Here is a 27,879-nt window from a genome sequence, read left to right as displayed (position 1 = left end):
TATTCATTTCTTTTATTATTAATGAATTAAAGCATCAAATCAATAAAAAATTAAAAGGTGATCTCATTAAAAATTTTAATCTTTTATTTATATTTTGAAGATTAAATTAATTTACCTACATTTGTGATAACAAATACAATCATAAATTAAAAAAATGCAAAATAAATATTTATTTTTAATCTTTGATATGAAAATTAGAAAGAGAATAAGGGATTTATATATATATATATATAATGCACATAAAACACACTTAACACTGCTGTCTCTTTTTTCATTTCTTTTCTTTTTCATCCTCTTTTCCCATTTAACCTTCCTCTTTTCATAGCCATTTATTAGATTCCTTTCAATTAGTCCTTTTTTATTATAAATTTTCTCTCCATTGGATTGTATAAATTCAAAGCTGAAATACCCATCTCTAAAATCTTTAATTTCTTCTTGGGTTTTAAATTTTTTGGCTTGTTTTAATTTATATATATATATGTATGTATTTGTTTATTGGACTGATAAAAAGGACATACAAGCTTTTTCTGGGTATTTTTCAAATTTTTTTTTTGGCTTTTGCTTTGTTCTGTAAGCTAATTTAGCTTTCTGGGTTGTTGCAGAAAAGAAAGAAAAAAGCCTTTAATACCCAGTTGAATATGTTATATAAAGCTTGAAGAAATCAATCAAATTTATACAACAAAAAACTTTTTTTCAATTTTTACTACCAAGTTTTTTTTGGGTCAATAAAGACTTTTTTTTCCTTTTTAATATATATTTTTTCCCTTGAGCAAAAGAGAAAAGATATGGGAAAGCAAGGTCCTTGCTATCACTGTGGAGTTACAAGTGAGTTCTTGTTTCTCCAGTTTAACCTTTTTTTTTTTTTTATATAAATCTTTAGAAATGAAAAAAAGAGAGTGAATTTTGAGTTCTGGGATATATGTAAATGTCTTTTTTGGTGTATGATTTTATATATATGCTTGGATGAATAATTTTATCATTGGAATTTGGAAGGGGGAATTAATTGTATGTAGAAAGATTATATGAACAAAGATAATGAATTTTAGAATATATTATGTTCTTTGTGTTAATTCTGTTTGTATATGAATTTAGGACATTTTTAACTTGGGGTTTTGGTATTGAATTGAATTGTTTCTGTCAATCGCATTTTCTAAGCCTTATATCAATTGGGGTTAGTCTTCTTTGACTGTTGTTCAAATTCCCAGTGTATAAAATGAGTTTGAATTCTCTATTTTGTTGAATTTATATTCAAAATTTGATTGGTATTGGTTTTCCCATTGCTCCATTGATGTTTATAAGCTTTAATATCAAGTCAAACATTAGTTTTCCTTTTATTCAATTGACTGGAATGTTATTTTCTTGCACTATCAATTTTTTTGATCCTTTAGGGCTGCACTTGCCATTGATTTCTTATTCATTTTCTCTTAAATAATGTCAATGTTAAAGAAGAAAAATTTTCACATGTCTGTTCTAAACCTCCAATGGACTCCAATTCTAATGTGAAATAACATTCTTTTGCATTTTGAAGTTAATTGTGTAAAATCTTTAGCCTTTAAGCAGTTCAACCTTGTTGAGGGGGCCGACTCCTTTGGGAGAAGTCTTTGAAGTGTTGTCTACCAGGCAGCTGGTCGAGTCCCCAACAATGGAAGGCATTGTCCCTTTGTGTGTGTGTTGGGGGGGGGGTTTCTCCTGTACTCTGGTAAGAGCCAGTGTGCCCTAAGAGGCTTGGTTCACAGAGCTGGGAGTGCTTCGGTTGGTGGAGATATGAATTGGAAGACTCAGAGGAGAGGTGCTAGTATAGTGTGTAGTATTAATAATGGAGGTCACCTGCATGTGGGGAGACCTGAACCACTAACCTAAGGCACTTAAGCCACATATTGCAACAGAACTTATTTTGCTGGTCACTGATTGCCATTGGATGTTAAATTGTTTCAAGTAAAAGTGTTAAGGGAAGGGCCAATTGTCCTTGTTTGCCTTGGTGTAGACAAGAGCATCAATCCCAAATTTCTTTTAACGAATTGCATCCATCATTATGTTCTAAAATGGAGTTTTCAAATATCAACAAGAGCCATAAGCATATCTATTTGTCGTTGATCATTCTATACTTATTGACAACAATGCAATGTGATAGGTACTCCTCTTTGGCGCAATGGACCTCCTGAGAAACCGGTATTGTGTAATGCATGTGGATCACGGTGGAGGACTAAAGGGACACTTGCAAAATATACCCCACTTCATGCTCGGGCTGAACCTGAGGATCTTAGAGCTTCTAGAGTGAAGAGCATATCTATAAATAAGGACAGAGAAGCAAAAAGAAAGCCAAATCATGATATAGCCATTGTTTCCCCTGATTACAACCTCGGTTTCCGTAAATTTGTGGATGAGGATACTAGTAATAGATCAAGTTCTGGTTCAGCCATTTCTAATTCTGAAAGCTGTGCACAATTTGGCAGTGCAGATGTTAGTGACTTGACAGGTTTGACACAATGCCATCAGCGTTCCCTCGTTAGTTGCATATTAGCATTATAATGATCTGAAATACTGATATAAGTTGTCTTCTTGTTTATCTTTTTCCAGGGCCTTCTCAATCTAATGTATGGGACTCAATGGTACCTTCTAAGAAAAGAACATGTGTAAATCGTCCAAAGCCGTCACCAGTTGAGAAACTTACGAAAGATTTATGTACTATTTTACATGAACAGCAGTCTTCATATTTCTCTGTATCTTCCAATGATGATTTGCTTCTTGAGAGTGAAACTCCCATGGTTTCTGTCGAGATTGGACATGGAGGCATTCTGATCAAACATCCGAGCTCAATAGCTCGAGAAGAGGAATCAGAAGCTAGCTCCCTCTCTTTTGAAAACAAACAATATTCAATGAACGAGGCTTATTCGCATTCATCAAGCTTCCTTGCGTATAATGATAGCAAGGGCGTCAAATATTTGGGACATGGAATTGAAAAGGCTAAGAACCCTGCTGGACAAGGGATGCAGCATGAGCAACTTAAGAGGTAAATCTTTTACTTTTGTTATGGTATTTATCGATGTCACTCAGAAAGCTTAAGATATAAATGCATTTATCGGAACAATACATTTCTTATAGCAATGCAAAGCATGTAACTTATCTCAAAAGCTCCGAGGAGATATGGCAGAATGGTGCTTTCATGTTGATTAATATGTCTTTTCTTTTTTCCTTTATAACATTTGGCAGAGACAAGGCTCAACATGAAAAATTGCTAATACTGGAAAGTCGTAATTTGCCGCTTTGTAACATAGATTTGAGTGTAAGTCCCCTGATTAAGAAAGGGTTGAGTTACCATGATAATGTATGTGACTGCACATATTCTTTTCTCATTTATGCGATGATTATTTTTTTTGGTGCAGGATATTATCAATTTTGAGGAGTTTGTGAAGCATTTAACAAAAGACGAGCAGCAGCACTTACTGCAGTATCTACCTCCGCTTGACATTGCAAAACTCCCCGAGAGGTACCCTTTTTCATTTCTTTTATCAGGAGAGGGAAAATACATCTTTCGCTTTCGTGTTTTGTCTGTAATGGGATGCATTTACTGATAATAATACCGTTTTTATTTCGATAGTATCTCATGGGCAGAAACCAGTAATGGTTGAAACATGATGTTGGAATCGGAATCACTGATAGTTTTCTTCATGCCTGCAGCCTCAAAAGCATGTTTGAAAGTCCTCAATTCGAGGATAACTTGTGTTATTTTCAGCAACTGCTTGAGGAAGGGGTCTTTAACATCTCCGTTCCCGGGGTAAATGCTGAAGATTGTAAGACTTTAAAAAGACTTGCATTAATCAATTTGACGAAATCACACTGGGTGGAATGCCATCATGGACTTAAGGTTTGAATTGGTTTTCTTTAATGGTGACACCATGACATGAACTTCTTGTCGTGCTCACTAAAGGCCTAAAAACATTTCTTTTGGTGCAGAAATGTAGTAGTGTTGGACGGTCTGTTATTACTAGAGGACCAAGTGTCGTTCCTTCGAATAATTCAGCAACTGTGAAAAGATCACGGGATGGTCAAATTCCAGGTTCAAAACTTTTCTCTGCTGGAATTGCTCAAGTGTTACGGGTTAACAACGGCATTTTGCTTAAGAAAAATTGCATTTTTCGTTTTCCAGAAGCAAGGACTTTAATGAGTCCGAAACGAGTGATCATGAAAGCCACACACGAAAACAAAGAACTCAGAGACAATGAGAGTTCTTGCTTTAGCCCGAGAAGCCTGTTTGCTTTGCCTCCTGATGGTAGCTCTCCCGTGCTGGATTCGCTCCATTTTGTCGATGAATGTTCAGACCAAGATTTGCTATTGGATGTGCCATCCAATGGCTCGTTCCCACAGGCGGAACTGCTTTGTCCTACTTCGAGTTTCGGGCAACAGGCAAGTACTAGTAGTAACTCACCACACCCACACCTTGTCCATCCCTAGCAATGAATTGTTTAATAACTAGAAACTATAAAAGTTATGCTCCTTTATGCAAGATTCCGATGAATGGGGTCGACATATTTTGCATGCCGAAAACTGAGGTTTGATGGTTGCTCGTTTCTTTTATCGAACTTACGATGGTAAGGGATGAATTTGGGGTGGGTATTTTTGTTTAGGTTGCCAATAGATTTGTAATATAGAGCTCAAAAAAAATGCAGAAAAGGTAGTAATTTTCCAAAGAATTTTGTATGCAAATGTAGTTTTTTTGCATACGAACATAATTTTAATGGTAAGCTAGACCTAAGTTTGCTAAAAGTTTACGATTTAGTAACTCAACTTTAAAAAAATATAAAATGTTTTTTGAACTATTTAAAAGTTAATTTAAGTCATTAGATTGTTAAGTTTTTTTTTAGAGTTATTTAGTGAGTTTCAAGAGATGATTTGATGACTGGTACTATGTCAATATCTATAAACAAGTACCAAAACATACTTTAGATCCAAATTGATCTGACGGTTAGTGTCGGCGATCAAAGAAAAAAACTGTTTGGATTTTGATTTATAGATTTGTGATGTTTAAAATTGTTTAATGAAAGAAAAGTTGAACTATAAAAGAGGAGTGTTTTTAATTGGTGTAGGTGGTACGAATAAAGAATGTCATATATTAGTGATTTTAATAGTTTAATGGCTTAAATGAAAATTTTTAAATAGTTTAGTGATTTTTTTATGTTTTTTTAAAATCGAGCAATTAAAACGTAAATTTATTAATAGTTTAATAGCTTTAGTTGTAGACTCAATTTTTATGTAGCTTGATTAGTTTCCCTAGAATAAAAAGGGATATTATGCATGATAAGGAATGGCTAATTGACTCAATCCAAAATTAAGTCACTTCAGGTGGTGGATTGAATGTTTGCGAAATTTAGCGAAATTTAAATCATACATTTTGTTATATGCATTTAATAAGTTTAAAAAAAATAAAAATATTAAAAAGTCAAGCAGATAAAAATTCGAATATCTAAACTTGAATTTGTATTCGCATAAAAGAAGAAGCAGATTTAGATAATCAATATTTAAAATTAATATTTATATTTACTTTAAATACATCATAGATAATAATTAAAAATTTAAATTCAGATATTATTTCAACCTATTATACTTAAATAATAATTAAAAAGAGTAAGTTGTATGAACACAAATAATTGAATCCACACTATGCGTTATTGTTTTTTCCATCATTTGCTCATTGATGTAGTTATTCAAAGGAATAGAGGTGAGCCTTATACTTATAATGGGAGTGGGAGATTTTTAAATCTTCAAAAAGGGTATATGAGTCATTTGTTACTATGGCGGAGACAGCGGTGGTATCCATCGGGATGTCGGTCGGATTTCGCCAACCCAAGGTGGAGTCACGGGAATTCGACAGGCCAAAAATATGAACGGTTAGGAAAGCTAGAGTCCTTCAAATTTCTATTTGTTTAATAGATTTCCCGCCCTTTTTTCCTTTTTATGTTGATAACGACCGTTTGATGACATGGCATGACCGGCCTTTGATATAATTTGGTAAAATTCTGGTTTTCATCCCTATATTATACTAAACTTGAAGATTTAATCCCTATACTTTGATATAATAATTATAATTTGGTCTTCCTAGTATTACTAATTTTTTATATAAAAAATGAGACTGAATTGATTTTTAAAATGATAAATTAATCTAAAATAATTATTTTGATAATTATAATTTCATTTTTAAATCACATCTTTTTTTTTTTTTTACTTTCGAGCTTCTTTTTCTAAAAACAATGTATATTAGAAAAAAATCAACTCAATTAAAGAATACCATTAATAATAGTAGAAAGATAAAATAAAAATTAATTTCTTAAATAAAATGCAATATAGGGAAAAACCATAATTTTATTTATATATTTAAACAATGCCAATTGCAATCGAGTTAAGAGTGAATCGATTCACTTATTAAAATTCTAGATAAAGCAATTAACATATTTTCTAATATTTAAATAATAGTATTATATATATTATTATATATTTAATTTTTTATTATAAATTATATAATATATAAAAATAAAACAACATAATATATTACAAACGGATTATGTTTTCATTTTCTTTTAAATTTCGATAATTGGATAAAGAATTGGGCCTTTCAACTCAAAATGCGTATTAGTAGATCTTTCGGCCCATCCAATCCATATATATACACGAGGAAAGGATTCAAAAAATAAAAAAAACTTCAGTAATAGCAGCAAAGAAAAGAGAGATGGATTTCAGTGTTCTCAATGAAGCGTTGGTCTCTAAATCCTTCAATAAGATCGCTGATATATGCGATAATCTCATGCTTCAGGTAATTTTTCTGTTTTTGGGTTTCAAAATCTTAGATCGAATTTATAAACTAAAAGCGTTGTTTAAAAAAAAATGATGATTGAAACAGGTAGCAGCCGAGGGCGTTCCTTTTCGAGACGAATGGCCTTTCGCAATTCATCTTCTGGGTCACATCTACATCGATGATATGTAAAAACCCTTTTATCTTTCTTTTGTTTGTTTAATTAATGAATTTTAGAATTTTGGGGTTTACATCTTTATATGACTTTAGTTTCTTCAAAAAATGTTAATTTGGAGCTATGGGTTGCGTCAATTCGAGTTTTATAATTTTCGGGTTATTTTGATTTTGGGTTTTTTGTTTGTTTGTTTGTTTGTTTGTTTAGATTAAATCCATTTCGGATTCGTCTTATTTTGGGTTCGAGTCGGTTGGTTTTCAAATAGGATTTGATACTTGGATGGGTATGGTTTTCCGGTAATAGTGTAAAGGTTCTTTGTTGCTTTTATTTAAATGGGTCGAATCATTTCGAGTTTTACAACTTTTGTGTTATTCTGGTCTTGAGTTTGTTTCTTCTTAGGTTAAGTCAGTTTCGAATTTGGATGGTTTTGGGTTTGGGTTATTATGGTTTTCAAGATTGTATGAACTCGGTGTAGGATTTGATACTTGGATGGGATTTGTTTTTTTTTTTTTACAGTAATAGTGCAAGGTTTCTCTGGAAATCAATACCTCCTGCAATCAAAGAGAGCCAACCGGAGGTGGTTGCGGCCTGGAAAATAGGTCAAAAGCTGTGGACAAGGGACTATGCTGGTGTCTACGAGGCTATTCGTGGTTTTGATTGGACTCAACAAACACAAGTTCTTGTTGCTGCTTTCTCAGGCAAAGCTTTCTCTATCATAGTCTTCATACTAATTTGATTAATTAGATAGATGATGAAATAAATACGTTTGTTTGAAAAGACGAACCTATATATGTTAATTTGGACTTTATGGCATGAAATAGGAGCAAAATCATGTAAAATCCTTAACTTTATATTATAGAATGTCTTGTTGTGCATTAAAGATTTAGGTAATGTAGCAGTTGATTTGATTATTTTCGGTTCTGTTTTTAGAGCTTTACACTAAGAGGATGTTTGAACTGCTGCAATCTGCTTATTCGACAATAAGCATCCAAGATGCAGCTCAATTTCTTGGAATGAGTGAGGAAGATGCCTCGAATTGTAAGCATGCACATTTATGTTTATGCTGTGAAGTTTCTTATTATTTTACTACTTTTAGATGTATTGCATAAGCTTCTTTTATTCGCCGTATATCTTTGTGGTGTACTATAAACATGTGATATCTGAAGGATGACTTATGATGTAGTTTAGTGCTAAGAATTCCCTGTTGTAGCCTATTGATAGCTTGGCTCAAATTCGAGCATCCATACTACATCCAAATTATCCAAACAATGAAAGAAAAATAGAGAAGATATTATATTACGAAGTCGACATCTCTAGACTACCTTAGGTACAAGCTCGGTTTTGTTTTTTTTCTTTAAAAGAGAAGTCAACGTCTCTAGGCTTCAAAACTTCTGCCTTTCAAGTGCTCCCCGTACATGCATAATGTATGAAACTCGAGACTCTATTACTACTAATACATTGTCTTTAGTTCTTGGATTTTATGAAACAAGAATGGGTACAAAAAACTAAATTCCCATTGAAAAGCAATAAACTTATACGTTTTACGGGTTACTAATTACAATGTTATGGCTTATGTGTGTAAGTGGGTTATTGGTTTTATCTGCAAAAGCAGATTGTAGATTCTGCAATGTTTCTCCGAGCCTCTGACTCTTTTCAGGGTTGTTTTAGCTTCCATTAGGGTTTAGGGATGCTTGTTACTTAAGGATTACAAGGTTTTCCAAGCCTTGAATAGACTATTTCGAGGTTTGTTTTTAGCTGTTTCTTGGTTGTTACTTGCAGATGTACTCGGACAAGGTTGGACGGTCGATCCTACTTCTCGAATGATAACCGTGATGAAGCAGGCTATCGTGAAGGAGCAGAAGTTAGACCCGGGCAAATTGCAGCGACTAACTGAATACGTCTTCCACCTCGAACATTAAATCATGTCTGTAATTTCTGTGATTTTTTGACTGTCTTGTTGAAATTTTCTTTTAAGCAAAGTTACATTTTACGTGAAGTTAGAGATTTGAAGATATTTAGTGAGCAAGCTAAGTTAATATGGATCGAAGTAAGCTGTATAGGGAAAGTAGTAAGTAATTAATGAAACTAAGTTTGTAGTAATGTGAAATTAGAATAGATTGTTTTGACTAAAGGTGAGATCTTGTAAGCAAGCAAATAGATAAGTATTGCTAAAGTTACATTGTTGACAATTGGTCCACATGATCTAATTAGTTAATTGATCAATTATGTTAGCATGATCTTATTGTTCAACATTATTGTTCTATAAACTTTGACATTGTTCAAGCTTAATCAAACTAGTCTACCCATTACAGCTATCTATACCATATAATGATTACTATGCTAGTCTTCAATAATGTCAGACCTATATAGAACATTGTATCTATAACTGATGACTATGAACTATAGCATTAGTAATCAAGCAATATGATAGAAGAATTAATAAGTTTTTTAACTGAATTGATACCTCTAGATAGATCACTTAAGCTGACAAACCCATGAATAATGTCAAATTAAAGACTATTAATGCGACAGTCAATGATGAACATATGACTAGCAATTAGAGCTAAGGAATTCAGAGATGAATACGTAATACAAATTAAGCTTAGATTGAAACACAAGCTAGGATACAAAAGTCATAAAGAGTATACAATGAACAACAACTAAGTTAAGATCAAACTATAATGATATGAACTTAGAATTAGTTTACAAGTTGCAAATTAGGTATACAATTCAAGAAAGTGATACATATTAAGTGTAATCAACAACTTAGTAACATTGAGACAATTGATGACATTTATGAGACTTGAATCCTTAAATGTTTGAATAAATGATGATTGCAATTGACTGGCAAATTGCAAAACATGGAATGAGAAATGCATCATAGAAAGGCAAATTAAAAAGCTATGAGTTAAAGCAGTTAACAAAGTTAACATTGATATGACATAATATGCACCTAAATAAGTAAGGAATAATCAATGGACAAGATTCAAGAACATAGAAGTGAATAATAACAAAGAAATAATGAATTCAACGAAGTATAATCGTTTAAGGATATATCAAGATAATTGAAGCACTAATGTGAGGAAAATTGCTATGTAAGAAGAGCAGACAATTATAAGATGATAATGGAAATAATGTACAAGCTTAGATGATTGAGAAACAAATGTAAGCATGAGTGCATAGATAAAAATTGTAGAATTGAGTTGAATAATAAGTATAAGAGAACTATTGAGTGACAATTAGTATAAGGAGAAATTAATGAATTGAAGAATAAGTGAGCATATAAGAAAAAGAGTGATAATGATGAAGAAATTGTATGAAGCTAGTTGAAATAGGAAACTGATATTGTAGAATGGTGTAAAGGAGTAATCTTAGATATAAATGATGTAGCAAGTAAGAAAGTATTAGATAGAAGCTATTGATTGAAAAAGGTAACCTAGTATAATGTAAGAAGTTGTACTTAAAGTCAAATAAAGCTAGAATTGAATTAGACAAGATAAAAGTACTCAATCTGTAATGATTAAATGTGAAGACTAAGTGTAATGTATAAAATAGAAAGAATGTAAATAAAGTGAAGGATTATAATATGCAATTGAAGTTACATTTAGTCATAGATGAGTAAATGTAATTAAAATAGGATATTAGAAACTATAGAATTAATGAGAAGATAGATTAAATCAAGATTGAGAATAAGTGAGTAAGCATTAGATTGTAAAATAATGAAATTAATAAAATATGAATCAAGATTAGATACAATTTGAAGTAAATTAAATAGTAATTGATGAACTAAGATATATTGAATGAATAGGAAATTGAAGTAGAAATGAATAGTAAATACAATGATATAAATATAGAGAATTAATAATTTTAATTATTCAAATAAAGAAGAAAACTTAGATAATTAGAAGATAATAAATGAATTCATTTAAGATATTATAAAATTACTTATCAATATGAATTTATAGATATTTTAATTAGATTATAAGTTAGATAATAATTATAATATGAATGAATAAATGAAGTAAATGAGAAGATAGAACTATCATATATAATGGAATATACGAAAAAATTTATTGATTATAGAAATTATAACAATGAAGATGAATTAAAATGAAATTATATAAAGATTAATGATAAGAATTTGAATAATGATTAGTATAGAATAAGAAATAGAAGGAAATTAAGATAGTTAAATGAATTAAAAGTGTTATAAATAGTATATTAAATATAGTATAATGTGAAATATAAATTGAATATTGAATAGATAATTATATATATATAATGAGTAAATATTGATATTAGATAATATATTCAGAATCAATATAACTTGAAATTGAGATATGAAATTATGAAGTACGAAATTATTGATACTTATGGACATGTGAAAATAATAATTTAATAATAAAAATGTTAATTTATAGGATACTAAAAGTAGTGATTATAAAGTCATAATTGATGAATGAATATAATTATTGTAATTATGAATATAAATATTTAATAGTAGAAATCAATGATTAATATTGCAATATTAAAAGAAAAGTGTTTAGCATGTTTGTAAACTAATTTTGATTGAGTGAAAATTAGAATGTATATATTCTATGATATGGCAAGAAGATTTATCAATATGTACTAGTGATATAAAAAAGTTAAAGTATTGAGTTGTAATAGAGATATATTATGAAAGTAAGTGATATCAAGACAGAATGTAGAGTATAAGCAGGTGAGATTATTCAAAGTAACAATGAAGTATGTAGAAAAAATATTAAGAATGCATAATGATCATGAAATATAATTTTGTGATAATCTTTTGCAATTATAATTGAATCTAAGATATTGAGAACCTTTACTATAGAATAAACATTATAGCAAATTGACAAAGAAATTGATTATATGTCATGTACATGATAAAATGGATTGAAATGATTAAATATAGTAATCTAAGTAGGTATTATATAGGACTATTATTATTGACAGTATAAAAAATATAAAGAATATCAAGCTTACAATTATTGAAAATCTAATTGTATAACTAATAGTTTAATATTATATTGTGCTTAAACGTTATATAATGTCAACTATTGATATGCTAAGCACCAATTATATCAATTGAACATGTAAATCATTAGTATTAGTATTGAAAAATATTTATTATGATTCATTAATGATAATTGAGTATTAATGCACTATCATATTTTCAGTAATTTCACGTTTATGATAATGTAACATTTGTTTACAATTAGCATATTAAAAATTATCAGTTGATCCTAATTAAGCATTGTCACTTAATTTAATATTATAGTATTAAATGATTAGTTAGATTATGTATTAGATATTTTGATAAATATCATTATAAGGATAAACCAATTGTATATGAGTGTCAAAATCTGCAAGTAATTAATATCATGAATTTATATAGTAAATTTAAGTTGTTAAGTTCATAATAGATTCAATGACATTGAACAAATGCATAATGACACTTTATTTAGCAATAAACATGTAAATATATAATTGAATTAACTCATTCAATTATTGGTATGATTTATAGAAATTATGTGTTAAATTTAAATTAATTAATTTAAAATCATATAAAATAATTAGAGAATCAACATTATATCATTGAATTGTCAATATTATCAAATCATTATTGTAAATTAAATTTAGATTATGTTAAATTTAATATGACATTAAATACTAAATGAATTTTATTAATATATAAGATCATTCAAAAATTAATGATTTTAATGGTAATAATTTAGTAAATATTAATACAAATGAAGTGTTGATCTAATTAATTTACTAACATTTAAATAGGTATATTATGCTATTATATGTTTATCATTCGATAGTAAGATTTAATAATTTAATTAATATATATAGAAATATATCAAGAAAATAACATTTAAAATATTTCAAATTTGAATACTTTTTATTTAAAATATTGTATTCAAATATCTTAATTAATTAAATTTGATATAAACATTAATTTAAAAAATTAAACATTAAAATTAAATTAGAAAATTAATTTAAGTTAATTAATATTGATGATCATAAAATTCTATTATAATCAATTTAAATATTTATAAATAATTTACAAATATATTTTAATAATATATTATTAATCAATCTAATTTTAGTAACTATGTATATCAAAAATTTATTCATTAATATATTAAATCATAATATTAAAAATATTATTTTAAAATTTAATTATTTTAGTAAATTATTATATTAAGTTATATTAAAATTATTTAAATTTAAGATTATAATAAATGCTATTATATTGTTCAATGAATAATTTAAAATAGTTTTAATAGATAATAATTTATTGAAGTCAAATTACAATTAACAATTAAGTGATCAATTAGAAATATAAAATTATAATACAATGATGAAATACTTGATAAAGATATTAATATAATGTATTATAATAAGTAATTAATTAACTATGAAACATATATAAATTGACAAAATTTAATTTTAAAGAACTTTTATTAAAAAATTATTATATAAAATATATCATTAAATTTAAAAATTTAATAAATATAATGTAGCTATAAAAAATATAAGTAACACAATAATATAATTTAATTGTAATAAATTAAATAAATATTATATTTATATATACAATTATTAATTTTATAATTTAAATAATATTTTCATTTATTAATGATTTAAATTGATAAAGATCACATATTTTATACGCATATTAAATATTACATTATTAATAATAAATACATAAAGTAATCTCAATTATTCATTAAATATATAAGATAATTGATTAAAATTATTAAAATATAATTAAAATATATTATATTAATTATTAAAAGATATAATTTTGAATAATTTAAGTTTATTAAAATAAATAATAATTAAATTAAAAAATTAATTTGATTAAGAATAAATTTATAAATTGAAGCTAAAATAAATTGTATTAGATTATTTGTAACATTTAGATTAATTAAAATAAATATTAATAATATAATTAATTGTTATTCAAATTGCAATTTAAGAATTAATTTAATTATTATATAATATATAAAATTGTGCCATTTTAATTATAAAGATTATAATTATTTGTATAAATTTATAATTACACTAATATAAATTTCTATTAATAAATTAAATATAAGTTTATTATATTACAATCAATTATATTAAAATCATTTTTTAATTATTATAACTTTAATTTAATTAATAAATTTAATATTATTATCAATTTAATATAAAATCTAAAAATATATATTTAAATATCAAAATGAAAATTTATATCTATTTTTATGTATTAATATAATTAAAAATAATTATTATATATGTAATAAATAGATTATAATTATTTTAATTAATTTTATTTAATGTTATTAATTTAATTAGTTCAAATAATTTTTGTTCTTATAATCTTTTAATCATTCTATATAACTTATAAATTAATCTATATAATTTATTTACTAAATTCAATAATATACTTTTATTGGATATTGAATTTTTGAATATTTTAATAAATTTATATTTATTGCTAATTAATTTATTTAAATAAGTGATTTGAAATTGTAATACATTATTTGTATATAATAAGTAATATAAATTTATAAATTAAATTTTTATTAAGATAAATTAATAGATAAATTTATTAAATATTTATTGATACTAAATAATTGGGTAGAACTTAAGTTTCACTATAATATTATTTATTAGAATATTTTATTAAATCAATTATATTTATTAATTAAATGAATAGCATAATGTTCTATTTAATTTTAATTCTGTAATAAATTTTAATTTGAATTATTTTAATATTATGATTAAGTCAATATTAATAAAATATCTTATTAAATTTAATTTTTTAGAATATTGTAATTAATTAATTAAATTTAAAATTATAATTAAAAAAATATAAATTTTTTAATCTTTTAAAATTATAAAATGTAAATTTTTAATTATATGTTATAATCTTAAAACTTTAATACTTGATTAAATATTTTTTTATTAAAATTTATATTAATGATATAAATTTAATTATTTAAAATTTGTTGAAATTAAAATTAACTAAAATTACTTTAATTTCAAATAATTAAACTTTAATTTAATAAATAATTTATGTTATAAAATAAGAAATAAATTTAATCCAAATTAATAAATTTATTTTTAAATAATTTAATAATTTAATTTCTTTTGAAATAATATTTTAATAATAAAATTTTATAAATTTGTAATATAAATTAATTATCAAAATTTTTATTGTCTACTTTTTTTTATAAATTATTAAATAAATTATTTTTTTAATAATAAATAAAATTTTTAAGTAATTGATTAATATTTTTATCATTAATTTAATTAATAAATTTCAATTAAAAAATAATAATATAAAATTATATTTATATTTATTTTTTTAATAATAAAAAAAAATTTTAATTATTATGTATAATAATATAAAAAAAATTATTAACTTTAAATTTTAATCTAATTTCTTTTAATTTTTAATAAAAATCTAGTTCTCCTTCTAGAAAAGAGTCTTTTGATATTGATGATGTAAAATTTTATCAAGATGATCTAAGTGAAGCATCATAACAATAGTAATCACAAGATGAGTTGGTTCAAGAGCCTAAGCAAGATGATCTTCATGAACCAAGTCAAGTGGAGAAGGAAGCTAGCCACCTAAGGGAGCTCTCATATGTCAAAGATGACCACATCACTGGTGATCTATCTAAAGAGAGCTATCGATGTGGTTACATGTGTATTTTCTCTATTTTTTTGTCTCAATTCATGCATTAATTTATTTAGGGTTTGCTTATTCATATGTCTATATTAGTACGATTAAAGATGGAGTATTCTAGTAGAGTTGTTAGAGATAATAGATTTCTGCTTCTAGTCTTTTGGGGACAAAATGCGGTAGTCAATAGAGTTTGTAAGCAATGTCCTTTTGAGATCCAATGAGTTGTCTTTTTGGCTAATCTTATGGTAATGTCGTTTCATGAGTCTGACATTATTTTGGGTATGAGTTGGTTATTGAAATATAGTTTGGTGGTTAATTATTATTAAGTAGGAAGCTCTAATACCAATTGTTAACCTGAAACAATTGCTAAGTAACAAACAAAGTATGAGCAGAAGTGATTGAGAAAATGGGCACTTTTGCAAGAACTGTGACAAGGGACAACAAAGTTGTTTATGAAGTTCAATTTTCCTACATTTACGGAGCTTAGCTCAGTGAGAAGAATCCACAATTTTTAAACAATTACAACTAGTAAACCAAATTCTAACACTCCCACGTTTGGAATCCTCACTCTTGTACCTTGAAGACTAGATCTCTCACTATTAAATTCTCCTCTTAAGAACTTAGTTTGTAAAACCACAATACATGTTTTACAATCAAATGCACTGCTACAAATAATGTTACTCATTTCAAACAGATAAGTGCTCTTAAAATTTAGTACATCAACCTATACATTCTTTTAATTATATAAGAAATTTAAGACTTGCTAACATAATAAAGATCAGTCATGATCCCTCCTAAATAGTACCTAAAATAGCTGAAATATAATATAATATAATATAATATAATATAATATAAACAACCAATGTAATATGGACATTTGGCAGATAAGACTATTCAATCCAATCCAATCTGATCTTTTAAATAAGTTTCTCCAAGTGATTTACTCTTCATTGATTGGCTTGATACAATCCAAAATCTCATCTTAGCCTAAAGATATGATTTAATAAATTGTCAATCTTCTAAATATGACAAGTTTTTTTATCGTGGTGGTGAAAAATGTGAGCACTTCTTCAAGTACATTACAACAACTTCAAATATTTCAACAAACTTGTATTTTATTCTCATAGATTAGGTGAAATAATTGGAAAAAAAATGACTTTAAAGATTATTTTTGGTAAGTTTTTATGGATTGGACTTTCAACTTATATTGCTTCAGTATGTTGATCATATCTTGAGCTAAAGGACTCTGATTTGAGCCCATTATATACTATTTCTAAGGGAATCAAAAGATCTAGGTGGATTCATTTCACGACTCAGAATTAAAACATCAAGAAAGTGCCCAGTAGTGTCCTAGAAATTTGCAATGTAAATCTACCAAAAGCCTAGAAAAACTCATTTAATTTATTAAAGGCACTTTTTTTCTCTCTTACGCAATTTTTCCCCTATAAATACATAGTTTTAGGTTTAGAATTAAAGATAGTCACATAGAGCTACCTTAATATTATTTCATTTTTGTGTTTTATTTTCGCTGAGTTGCTAAACTCTTTTTCTAGTCAAAGGAATTTTGACGTTTTGATTCTAAAAGTATGTGAGATCTAATTTATACTCCTTTGAATCACTCGATTTCGAGTTCGGGAACTCAAGTTATGACCGTCTTAGTGAAACCTACGCGAGCAGAATTTCTAGACGGGAGTTTTATGTCATCAAGAAAGCTTAGTTTAAAACTATTTGTTTAGATTAACTAGAGTTTCAGTATACTTGAGAGTTTTATTTAGATGTAAGCTAGCCTATATAAAGGCCTCTTCATTATACACAATTCAATCAATTCATTAATTATTCATTTTGAGTTAATAAAATTCTCTTTGAGTTTTTTTTTAAAGAATTTCTCTTGAGTTTTCTTTTAGAAGAGTTTTAATAATCTTTTCAAATTTTGAGGATCATCTTCAAGTTTTTTCTAACCAAGTTTTCTTTTTTTGGAGAAGAAATTAGAGTCGTTTGAAGGGGTTGTGGATTCATTTTGTTTCCAAGACTCCTTAGGACTTCTATACGTCACTTTTCATCTTCTTCATCTATCTTCTTTATTTTATTTTGTTCTTATTTAATTATTCAACTTTTGGATTTATTTAATTACTTTTTCTATCTTATTTATCTATTTTAATTGCTTCCTTTAATTTTTTTAGATCTAACTTGGATTTGTTTGCGTTTCAAGTTGTCTCAAAATTCAAGTTTCTTTCTGATCATTTATAGCCCTAAGTCAAATTCTCGACTTTGACAAACTTATGTGCAACGTTTTTTAACCTATTAACACTTGTCCAAGTTGTGGATTTGACTTAGAGCTCTAGATGATCGAAAAGAAACTTGAATTTTGAGACAATCTGAAGCGCAAACAAATCAAAATCAGAACTAAACAAAATTAAAGGAACAATTAAAATAGAAAAATAATTAAATAAATTCAAAATTTGAATAATCAAAAAGGGACAGAATAAAATAAAAAAATAAATGAAAAGAGGTGTATAAAAATCCTAAAAAATCTTAAAAATAAGATAAACCTATGTGTTTATGTGCTCACGGAATCGATATTGAGTTATTAAAATAATATCCTAATTACGCATTTATAACTATGTTGGTGGTAACATGGAGTGACGATGACTCAATTAGTGAAAAAACTGGTAATGATGAACACCTGCCTAACTATGTTGCCTTTACGTGTCAAGTGGCAACTTACTTCGACAACTGCAGTTCCTTTAATTTTTTTTGTTTTGAAAACTTGTATACATGATATATAGCAGCTCGTCCCCATTGTTCAAATATTTACAAAGCACAGCTGCATTACTTTTTGAAACTTGCTTATATATACTTACAATCATAAATACATTAAAGATTACAAAAGAAATATATAATATATATTATGGTTGACCTGAATGAATCATACAACCTTCCTTGGAGTTGGAACAGCTGAATTGGGTTTTTTATTCTGAACACCAACTGAACTTGATCTACTTTGTGCTCTAAAATTAGGAGCAGAACTAGGAAGTCCAGTCTTTTTAGTAGAGTTTGAGGAGACAGGCCATTGCCCACAAGAGATTGCCATGTCCTTGTACTCTAGTAAGGATTCAAGTGTTTGAATAACGACTGTCATCTTCGGCCTATCTTTTGGGTTCAAACTAATGCATTGTAAAGCTAGAAGAGACATTTGTTTTGCTCCTCTCACTGAATACTGGCCGCCAAGTCTTGGATCCATAATATAGCGCAGCCTTCGACTACTATTTAAGTAAGGTTTAGCCCAATCAACTAGGTTTTGCTCATTCTTACACCGCGATTTGTCCACTGCTCTTTTTCCTGTAAGCATCTCTAATAATACTACTCCGAAACTGTAAACATCACTCTTTGTGGTCAAGTGACCTGAATGTATATCAATCATAACAATAGTGTCATGTCATGGTCAGTTTCTATTCATCTCAGATGCCATCAATCATAACACATATGGATAGATAGATGATCCTAACCTGTTGATACGTATTCTGGGGCAGCATAACCATAGGTACCCATAACGCGAGTTGTGACATGCGTGTTTGAGCCCTCAGGTCCTATCTTGGCAAGTCCAAAATCCGATAGTTTAGCTGTAAAATCCTGATAAAGCAAAATTAATCAAGAAATGGTCTTACATAAATATAGATTTTTAAAGCTAATTAAGCTTGCCATATATATATGTTTGCAAACAGTAAACACACGTACGTACAGAATGAAGCAAGATATTGGAAGTTTTGAAGTCACGATATATGACAGGATTCTCAGCCCCATGCAAGAATGCAAGCCCTTTCGCAGCTCCAATGGCTATCTTTAATCTGGTTCCCCATGGTAGTGATGTTGAGATCCCCGGCCCTGTTATCAAGTTAATTTTTTTTTTAAAATTATAACTATTAAATTGGGAATATTTAATCTGTTTATCGGGCTTCTAGTTTTTACAACATGAGGATTATATATACCATATTATGGTAATGGGTGAAAATTTGTTTATGTAAGAAATATATTTTTAAAAATTGATATAAAAATTAAACGAGATTTTAGTTGAAATTGTAAAGTTAAATGTTTAAAATTGATTGTTTTATGTGTTTAAATTTTATTATAATCGAGACTGAGTTGATGCTTGGTTCACTCATGATTTCAACTCATTTAGGATTTAAATATAAATATAAATGGTAGATATAGATGATGTATAATTAAGTCTTGAGACAGATTAAGTAAAAATTTTAAAAATTTTAGGGTTTAATTAAAATTTTAAAAATTTAAAGACTTAATAAGAAATTAATTTAAATTTTTGAAAGAATTAATAAGAATTTTTAAAAATCTAATTAATTTTTTAAAACTTCTAGAAGGCTCAATAAAAATTTTCCAAAATTTTGCCAGCAAAGCTTTATAATCTTAAACTTTAAACCCTGAATACTACCGAGTTTAATTATCGGAAATACTTGCTTTTGAATAAATGATTCTCCAAACTTCCTCTGGCCATGAACTCATAGACAAGGAGACGTTGTTCGTCTTCACAACAATACCCAATCAATTTCACTAGGTGTGGGTGCCGTAGTTGCCCCAACAATATCACTTCAGCCTGCAACACACCCATATATATATATAATGATTAAGAAAGATTCCACAGTGATTCAAGGAGTCCATGTAGGTGTAAATAAGCTTACAAGCCATTCACGGTGTCCTTGTAGACCTTCAATGTCCAAAAGCTTGACAGCAACAGCTTGAGGTTTCAACCCTTGCCTTAAATTCTCATCCACGTAACCTTTATGCACAGTCCCAAACCCACCTTCTCCTAGCATATAATTGGCAGAAAAATTCTGGGTTATAGCCCGTAGCTCACTTAGTTGAAAATCATACAAATCGGGACCGAAAGATTGTGCGAGATCCTCGTTGATACGTATCGACGATGAACGGCTAAGATCGGAAAATGACAATCGTCGAAACGATGGTAACGGAGCAATGTTCTTTGAGAAATCGGATTTGGATGTCCTACAACGGCTGAAATTGCCCAAAATTGTTTGGTTATCAGCTGAACAACAATTTGAAGTAAATGGTCTCCAAGGCTTTGAGGATTCGGTGGTAGCCATGGTTACTATTTAGCAAATACACAAATTAAGAAGAATATATGTATATATAAGAGAAGAAGATGATATATTAAATATGTGATAATGGATTGGCTGGCTAGTGGCTATTTATGATAAAAAACTACATATCATATATAAAGATAGTTAAATAATAATATGATTTGGCCAGTATCTTTGAAGTTATGTATATATATATATATTATATAATAGTCTACCATAAAAGGCTAGACAGACGCAAATTTTTGTTCTAACTGCTCTAACAACTACTCTGCTAAATGGAACAACTTAATTTCTTTTTCTTTTGAGTGAGTATAATATCTATATCTAAACCAGAAAGTTCAGCATATGACGTAATGGTTTCTCATTTTATCTCTTACTTGTATGATCAGAGGTTTGATATCCCTTCATGGGAATAAAACACAAAATTAAATGTTAATCTTTTCGAATAGCAGGGATTAATTACTGTGGGGAGTAGTAAATATCCTAATTTGAAAAAAAAATTTATATATAAATCACATATGTTTTTATCAATCATTGATAACTTAGGTTTTCTCTCTTTATATATAATTGAAATCTTTTAACTTATACTATATGATTGTCAGAATTTGATTAGACTAGCCAATCAGACCAAGAATTGATTAATATATTAATCTAAACAGAAGATTGAATCAGTTTTTGAGAGAATCGCTCAAAACCCGTAGAACTAGGTGAATTAAACCGGTGTTTCCTGAGGTGAGGATGTAAAGTTGGAGTAGTTGGGGTTTGAGAATATAATGATGTATGCATGTTATTCCTAATCTTAGAAACTAAGCAGCCAGCTACTCCAATATTTCATTTCTCAAACACATTAAAATATTCACAGAGCGTGTTGAAATATGTGCTATCTTATTTCCATTTACTGCTTATTATGATAATTTTAATACTCATCTTTATCATAATCAAGTGGTTGGTTGTATAAATTAAAATTTTCCTTGGTTAATTGTGAGTCACGAGACTCGTATATATTACCCAACTGAAGCAATAAAGTTTACTTGAAGTGGGTATTTATTTTTCCAAGAGCATATAATATTTGATTTTGTTTAGGGATGATAGCATATATAATACCTGTATTCTTTTTAAGGTTGGAATCAAGATTCGTATTGCTGCTTTAAAATTTGGATTCAAATCTATAAAATTCTTTAAAATTTGAATATGATAATAAGTACCCGATGGTAAAGATAAAGTTCGGTTCAGGCGAAAAACTGGATGATTATATAATGGGATATTCTTTGTTTTATAGTCACATAGAGTGAGTCGTATGGTTGTGCGGATAAACCAAAGGTTAGAAGTTAGATGCCAAATCAGTATTATTGTTGCAGGTTAGTTGTTTTTATGGTATGTGTTGCGTGGTTTTATCTATGTTATGGATTATCTTATTTTGATATTATTGTCCTTTAGAGTGCCAAATGATAGGTGGGTTCGTTCGTCTTTACGCAAGAAGTCTCAGGAAAGAAATCTTAAGCGAAAGGTGTCGGATGGTAATGGGGCGAGGCAGATTTTTTCTTGCCCCGACCTTGACCCGAACTTTGACCAATCTGCTCCGAACTTGAACCCAAAATTTAATTGGAGACTTGAACCCAACTCAAATTTAATTTAATTGTTCTATTTTTATTTTGAAGCAAATAAGATAACATTTTTTATTATTTTATTTTTTGTTTTGAAGCAAATAAGATTTTTTTTAGTTTAGATTTAAAATTTAATATACTTATTTATTGAAAGAAAAAATTAATATATATATTAAGGGCATTTTGTAAATATCTTAGGACAGGTAGGACGAATTTACCTAAAATTTAACGCTAACACGGAATGACTATTTTTTCTAATTCCACCCAACCTGACCTGTCTTGAACCCGATATGTCAAAAAAAAATTGACCCTAATGATTCGGCTCGGGTTGGAACCATCCCTAATCCCATGAAGGGTTAATCGCAGACCTCTTGTAGGTTCAATATGAGACCTTTGTTGGCAAGGGCGGATCGAGGGGGGTTGGAAAGGACCCCGACCCCTTAAAATGGAAGATTTTTCATTTAAGCCGTTTATAATTTATAAAATTTTAAATTAGTAATGGTAAATTATATTTTGGTTCCCTAAAAAATGATAAAAAATTAATTTAATTCTCTAAAAATTATAAAGATATAGGCTATTAAAATGTCGAAATTACATTTTTACTATTATAAAAATATATAATTTTTGAATTGGTAAATTTTAATCGTATGAATTCATTTTTGAATCGGTTGTTGCGACCATATATTCTCATTGTGGTGTGGAGATACATTTATACATTTATTTTAAGATGTGAAATTTCTTTACCTTTTAAAATTGAAAAGATATGACCTTGGGATTTGGTTTACATGGACTATTGTTGACTTTTCTATTGGTTTTTAAGTCTTGAGAGAACAACAATAATGGAAGGTTTTGATGTTCTGTTAAAGGATAAATTCTGGTGGTTTTTTAGTGTAACATTGGAGCTGGTGTTTGATAGTGTGGAGAAGGGGAAGTGTAATTTTGCATGTGAAGATGGTAGTGAATAGATATGACTCATTGTTGTGCTGAATTGTAAATTTTCAATCCAAAAGTTTAGCATTGATGATCTTGACATAGGAACAAGTTTACTTTTTGGTTTTCAGAGTGATTGGTTTGTCACAGCCTTGGTCGATGCTTTTGTTGTTGGATGAATTTTGGTGGAGGAGGTTTGATTTTTTTAAAGAATTGGTGATGTGAAATGTGATTGGGCTGCTGCCTCGCTTTGGCATGAGTGTCTTTATTTTTTGATATTATTGATTTGCATTAACGGGTGCGAATCGTGATGTTTAGATTATGGTTTGTTGTTCCTTTTCATCTTGCTTCGGCCATTAAGAAACTAGTGGTGCATTGAGTATGGCATTCTTACTTGCTTATCAGTCTTTGAAGTTAAGGATGGCAACTGTTTATACTTAGCTGGTGATGCTTTAAGCAACTTATTTGATGTGAACTAGGCTCAAGGAGATTATGGATTCATGTGAGCGTTTTTGTTTTCAAAGTTTATAAATTTTTTTGAGTCTTATATCAGTATATGTGTCTTGTAGCTTTCTTTAAATTATATTTTTAATTAAATGATATTAAATAAGTGAAAAGAAGCAAAAATTAAATTAATTAGTCATTATAATTTTTACTATTATATTTTAACCTTTAAAATTTTATGATTCAATTTCGAACATAAATAAATTATTAGATTTACTCTGGGTTAGTATATGAGTAATCCTTACTATTCACATTGGCAGGCAGTCAAGAGGATATATCAAGGTATTTGAAAGGGAATATTGGTGATGGTTTATTATTACAACCAGCAAATACTTTATTTAAAAGTGAAAACATAAATCCAAGCCATAAACTTGGAAAACACTATATTTGGCAAAAGTAATCTTACAAACAAAACACACAATCATATAAAATCAGCTAAGGCTCTTTGATAGCCGGTGTGGGCTAATAAAAGATCCCTAAACATTATTAGAAGCCGCACAAACATCACTACATCGTAGACTTTAGATATGATAATCATAAATAACTCTAAACAAACATCAAACTATGATGATTGTTATTTTTATTTCTAGTCTTTTACTTGGTCCCTCCCAAAAGTAATTTTTTGGCTTTGTTTAGCTCACTCAACACAGCAGCGATACATGAAATACATCTCCATCGGACGTCCACACTCAGCACACTGCACCTTCTCCGGAATCCCGCCACTGTTTCCCGGTAGGATAAGGCGAGTGCAGTGATGTTCATCGATAATCCCTTCCAAATGTTTACGAAGTGCTGGGATAAACCCCATTTGCTTCGCAAGTTTTTCCCATTCATCAAAGCTCTTCATGCTGCTAAGCACTTTCTCTCCATTGGCTCTCACCATTTCATCTGAACCAGTGAAGAACACTGCCCATCCATTTTCACTACCGTCATATGCAAGCAAGGTCATCACTTCTTGCTTTATAAAATCGTTTTCAATGGCTTTCCCATGTTGTGTTTTCGAGTACAACATGCTCTCTAATCGGTTCCAAAAGAACCACACATTGTCATCTTCCCAAGCGTGGCTAAGTTTTTTCTCTTTGATTAGACCAGTAATCTTTTTCACTCGTTCCTTTGCATTGTTTTTGCCAACATAAACCATTTCTAAGCCAATGTCGAGAGCCTTCGCAACCCCTTTTGTTACGGTAGTGAAACTTTCGATCCATTCCATTTGCACACCACCATAGAAACATACCACTTTCTGTTGGTTCACCTGATTATATAAGAAACCATGCAAAACCATGAATAAATTAAGCTTATTAATTGATATACATATGTATATTAAAGTTATATGGAGATGTTCATGTACCCAAGTAGGTAAGTTTGGCTCAAGGCGATCAACGAGAAGCTCAAGGGTCCAAGCTTCAGCTTTCCAAAAACTTTCTTCTTTTTCACTGCTAAATGGGAAAACTGAATTTCCCCATATCCACATCATGTTGAGTGCATTTGGGCATAAAACCTTTCCTTGTGGATCCAATGTCAACGCAATTGGTTTCTTAACGAAACCCCATACTTCCATTATGTATTTAATCACTGCTGGTTCAATGGCGAAAGGATGGTTCACTGTATACCATGACATAATTGATTGCAAGCTCAAAAACTTTTGTTCATAACCATCATTCCAAGTTGATCTGTCCACGATTGGGAGCCATAGGATCTCATAGTTAAGCTCAGATGATACCCTTTCACCTTTGTAAAGAGCCTCAAGAACTCGAATCTCCTCATGGGAGATGTCAAGATCTGAAATGAGCAATAAAACATGCTTTCTTCTTAAGACATCGATAAGAACCTGCTAAATTTATATGAAGTTAATATACGGTCCAATCAATTTAAAAACATGGTTGAAACTTGGAACATGGAATTAAATCAACCTTGGTCTTGTCTGGATTCAAGAGATAATAAGTCTCTTCCTTGCGGAATATTTTTAGGAGAATCTTCAAGTTGTCCATTTGAGGTGTTTCAATAGTACGCTTGAAGTCTTCAAAAGCTTCCAATAGCTTCTTCTCATCTGCATCTCATTATCATTATGTGTCATCTCTTTATATAAATATAAGGTAAAAGTACTATTGAGGCTTTTATATTAAGAGTAAGGTTGTATTTTGTCCCTTTTACTTATAAAATTGATAATTAGTTCTTATATATTAGATCAAAGAGCAACATAATTCTTTCTATTAAAAATTTCATCAAATTCTAATATATAATGATTAATTTACTCACTTTTTAAATATAAAAAGTAAAATACAACCGAACTATTAATATAAATGATCCATTGCACTTTTTAGCATATATATACATATATGATTTATGTTTCTAGATTTCTCTAGGATGGACTTACCAATGCGTTGATAACAAAGATGTAATAGACTTTGAAGGTGTTCATGTATGCTACTAACTTTATGTGCCAAGCTTGATAGTTCCCATGCCTCCGAAGTCGATGTAATGAACCTGAACCAAAAAAAAGAACAAAAGATTTGATTATTGATAAATTTGGTCATCATATTGTGTTATTGAGAGCACGTAAAAAATTCATCACTCACTCGTGTCTCATCCCTACAAGACCCGTAACCTGTGCAGCACAAGCGACGACACTCCAAATGATCCAGTAGGTAGCAGTGGGGATATGAGCCATGGCGGTCGACAATGGTGGCACATCGATCGAAATAAACTCAGAAGGTAGCTCAGTGAACTCAACAATGCACTTGGTTACATCAATCATTGCATTGATGAGCTTGTTAAGTGCATCAAAGTGGGGTTTCAATGTTGGGGAATGCTCTAAAATGTCGGGTAACTGCTTGAGGAGAGCCACGGATTTGGCCAATGAGTTGGAAGTGCAAAGCTGAACGATCAGCCAAAATTCCCCAAAATTCACTGCGAAAGCAGCTAATGTTAGCACCACTTTTGCATCCCACGAATAGCTTGAAAGCATGTTGAGAATCCCCATTGTTGTTGCATGAGCATCCCCTCCTCCTGAACACTTGCATGATACCTACAAAACATCAAATGTTACTATCGTCATTTTTCGGTTTCGGAAAAGATCGAGATTCCGAAAGAAAAAAGAAGAGCCGAAGAACCTCGCAGCAGATTTTGTGTACGATATAAGCCAAAGCATCAAGTGCACCATCAACGGCAGACGAGTTGGTCCGATCATCGAGGGCATCGATGTGTCCCGTTCCACCCTACAAGACAAAAAACAAATTACCATTTTCTTGAAAATCCTTCTATTTTCATGAATATAAACATCATGAAATCATAGGGTTATCAAAATTTACATTCATAGCATGATCAATGTTGGGAATGATATGATGCAACACATTGTCAATGACTTGGAGAATTGGTTTAACATCAACAACACGACCATCGGGGGCATGAGTCGACTGAATTTGCTTCATCATTGCACCATCGTCGGATGCGGCCAACATCCGACGCTCATTCCTCACCAGTTGCTGGGATTTAGAAGCTAGTGATGAGAGTGAGAGTGAGATAGGGGTAGCCATTGTTGAAAATATGAAAGTATTACTATTTTGGATGTTTGATGTGTGATGTGCTTAGTAAGTATTGTAGGGTTTATATAATGATGGGAGCATGCAATGGGGACGGTGCTCTTTGTCTTGTTTTATTACCGGTCCTTGTCCTGTTTCCACTTTGTAACTACGTTTAACTTTTATATATTACTTGGAGGAATACATCCGACTATGCGTTGTTTGTCTTTTTAATTATATTTATTAATAATTAAAAATAATAAGTAAATGTTTAATTTATCAAATTTTATTATTTTTATAATTTTGGAATTTAAATTTTTGTTAGAATACTGTACTCTTAGTTTTATTTACCAAGGTTATATTGGCTTTTTAATTTTATTAAATGTAAAATATTTTGTTAAATTTTATTAAGTAATAAAATATTTAAGTATACAATTTACCAATATGTTTTAACTCTAATATTACAAATTTCAATTTACCAATATTAAAATAGAAAATTAAAATATTTATTTAAAATAATCAAATTTCAATAAATGCCAA

General features: G+C 29.1%; 4 protein-coding genes across 8 annotated transcripts; 2 read left to right on the top strand and 2 right to left on the bottom strand.

The window, feature by feature from the left end:
• Window positions 1-246: 246 nt before the first annotated feature.
• On the top strand, window positions 247-4,764 carry LOC108482231 (GATA transcription factor 26-like). 2 transcript variants are annotated; one of them, XM_053025761.1, is made up of 9 exons: window positions 247-825; window positions 2,132-2,476; window positions 2,578-2,609; window positions 2,703-3,010; window positions 3,211-3,283; window positions 3,384-3,487; window positions 3,679-3,865; window positions 3,955-4,057; window positions 4,148-4,764. In XM_053025761.1, the coding sequence occupies exons 1-9, from the start codon at window positions 786-788 to the stop codon at window positions 4,450-4,452; spliced, it is 1,497 nt and encodes a 498-aa protein (XP_052881721.1). In that variant the 5' UTR covers window positions 247-785; the 3' UTR covers window positions 4,453-4,764. The 2 variants fall into 2 exon arrangements, with proteins under 2 accessions (XP_052881721.1, XP_017640832.1); XM_017785343.2 differs by having other exon boundaries at window positions 2,578-3,010.
• Window positions 4,765-6,659: 1,895 nt separating this feature from the next.
• On the top strand, window positions 6,660-8,938 carry LOC108482236 (COP9 signalosome complex subunit 8). Its single transcript, XM_017785350.2, has 5 exons — window positions 6,660-6,805; window positions 6,893-6,972; window positions 7,476-7,657; window positions 7,890-7,997; window positions 8,739-8,938. Exons 1-5 carry the CDS (start codon window positions 6,722-6,724, stop codon window positions 8,876-8,878), a joined length of 594 nt encoding a protein of 197 aa, XP_017640839.1. The 5' UTR covers window positions 6,660-6,721; the 3' UTR covers window positions 8,879-8,938.
• Window positions 8,939-18,408: 9,470 nt separating this feature from the next.
• LOC108481498 (probable serine/threonine-protein kinase PBL15) lies at window positions 18,409-20,883 on the bottom strand. Of its 4 annotated transcripts, none has more exons than XM_053025770.1 (5): window positions 20,364-20,883; window positions 20,130-20,278; window positions 19,409-19,535; window positions 19,176-19,299; window positions 18,409-19,071 (listed from the first exon to the last, which is right to left on the bottom strand). In XM_053025770.1, the coding sequence occupies exons 1-5, from the start codon at window positions 20,784-20,786 to the stop codon at window positions 18,596-18,598; spliced, it is 1,299 nt and encodes a 432-aa protein (XP_052881730.1). In that variant the 5' UTR covers window positions 20,787-20,883; the 3' UTR covers window positions 18,409-18,595. The 4 variants fall into 4 exon arrangements, with proteins under 4 accessions (XP_052881730.1, XP_052881738.1, XP_052881735.1 ...); XM_053025778.1 differs by having other exon boundaries at window positions 19,409-19,537; window positions 20,135-20,278; XM_053025775.1 differs by having other exon boundaries at window positions 19,409-19,543; window positions 20,141-20,278.
• A 3,247-nt stretch (window positions 20,884-24,130) lies between these two features.
• LOC108482230 (protein SIEVE ELEMENT OCCLUSION B-like) lies at window positions 24,131-27,426 on the bottom strand. Its single transcript, XM_017785342.2, has 7 exons — window positions 27,130-27,426; window positions 26,932-27,036; window positions 26,398-26,846; window positions 26,196-26,305; window positions 25,732-25,868; window positions 25,170-25,649; window positions 24,131-25,073 (listed from the first exon to the last, which is right to left on the bottom strand). The coding sequence occupies exons 1-7, from the start codon at window positions 27,352-27,354 to the stop codon at window positions 24,459-24,461; spliced, it is 2,121 nt and encodes a 706-aa protein (XP_017640831.1). The 5' UTR covers window positions 27,355-27,426; the 3' UTR covers window positions 24,131-24,458.
• Window positions 27,427-27,879: the final 453 nt, after the last annotated feature.

Source organism: Gossypium arboreum, chromosome 1, assembly GCF_025698485.1.
Source record: "Gossypium arboreum isolate Shixiya-1 chromosome 1, ASM2569848v2, whole genome shotgun sequence".
NCBI lineage: Eukaryota > Viridiplantae > Streptophyta > Magnoliopsida > Malvales > Malvaceae > Gossypium > Gossypium arboreum.
This window is presented reverse-complemented; position numbering and strand designations above follow the sequence as displayed.

What these genes read in the sequence shown, in the direction of transcription:
- LOC108482231 (XM_017785343.2), top strand. Translation starts at nt 786, where the DNA reads ATGGGAAAGCAAGGTCCTTGCTATCACTGTGGAGTTACAA. An exon ending in CTATCACTGTGGAGTTACAA is followed by an intron (nt 826 to 2,131) that starts GTGAGTTCTTGT and finishes GCAATGTGATAG; the next exon opens with GTACTCCTCTTTGGCGCAAT. An exon ending in ACGGGATGGTCAAATTCCAG is followed by an intron (nt 4,058 to 4,147) that starts GTTCAAAACTTT and finishes TTCGTTTTCCAG; the next exon opens with AAGCAAGGACTTTAATGAGT.
- LOC108482236 (XM_017785350.2), top strand. Translation starts at nt 6,722, where the DNA reads ATGGATTTCAGTGTTCTCAATGAAGCGTTGGTCTCTAAATCCTTCAAT. An exon ending in CACATCTACATCGATGATAT is followed by an intron (nt 6,973 to 7,475) that starts GTAAAAACCCTT and finishes TTTTTTTTACAG; the next exon opens with TAATAGTGCAAGGTTTCTCT. An exon ending in TCTTGTTGCTGCTTTCTCAG is followed by an intron (nt 7,658 to 7,889) that starts GCAAAGCTTTCT and finishes TTCTGTTTTTAG; the next exon opens with AGCTTTACACTAAGAGGATG.
- LOC108481498 (XM_017784624.2), bottom strand. Translation starts at nt 20,786, where the DNA reads ATGGCTACCACCGAATCCTCAAAGCCTTGGAGACCATTTACTTCAAAT. An exon ending in CCAATATCTTGCTTCATTCT is followed by an intron (nt 19,300 to 19,408) that starts GTACGTACGTGT and finishes TTGCTTTATCAG; the next exon opens with GATTTTACAGCTAAACTATC. An exon ending in CCCAGAATACGTATCAACAG is followed by an intron (nt 19,072 to 19,175) that starts GTTAGGATCATC and finishes ATATACATTCAG; the next exon opens with GTCACTTGACCACAAAGAGT.
- LOC108482230 (XM_017785342.2), bottom strand. Translation starts at nt 27,354, where the DNA reads ATGGCTACCCCTATCTCACTCTCACTCTCATCACTAGCTTCTAAATCC. An exon ending in TCTTTGTTATCAACGCATTG is followed by an intron (nt 25,869 to 26,195) that starts GTAAGTCCATCC and finishes AATGAGATGCAG; the next exon opens with ATGAGAAGAAGCTATTGGAA. An exon ending in AGCCAAACTTACCTACTTGG is followed by an intron (nt 25,074 to 25,169) that starts GTACATGAACAT and finishes TTATATAATCAG; the next exon opens with GTGAACCAACAGAAAGTGGT.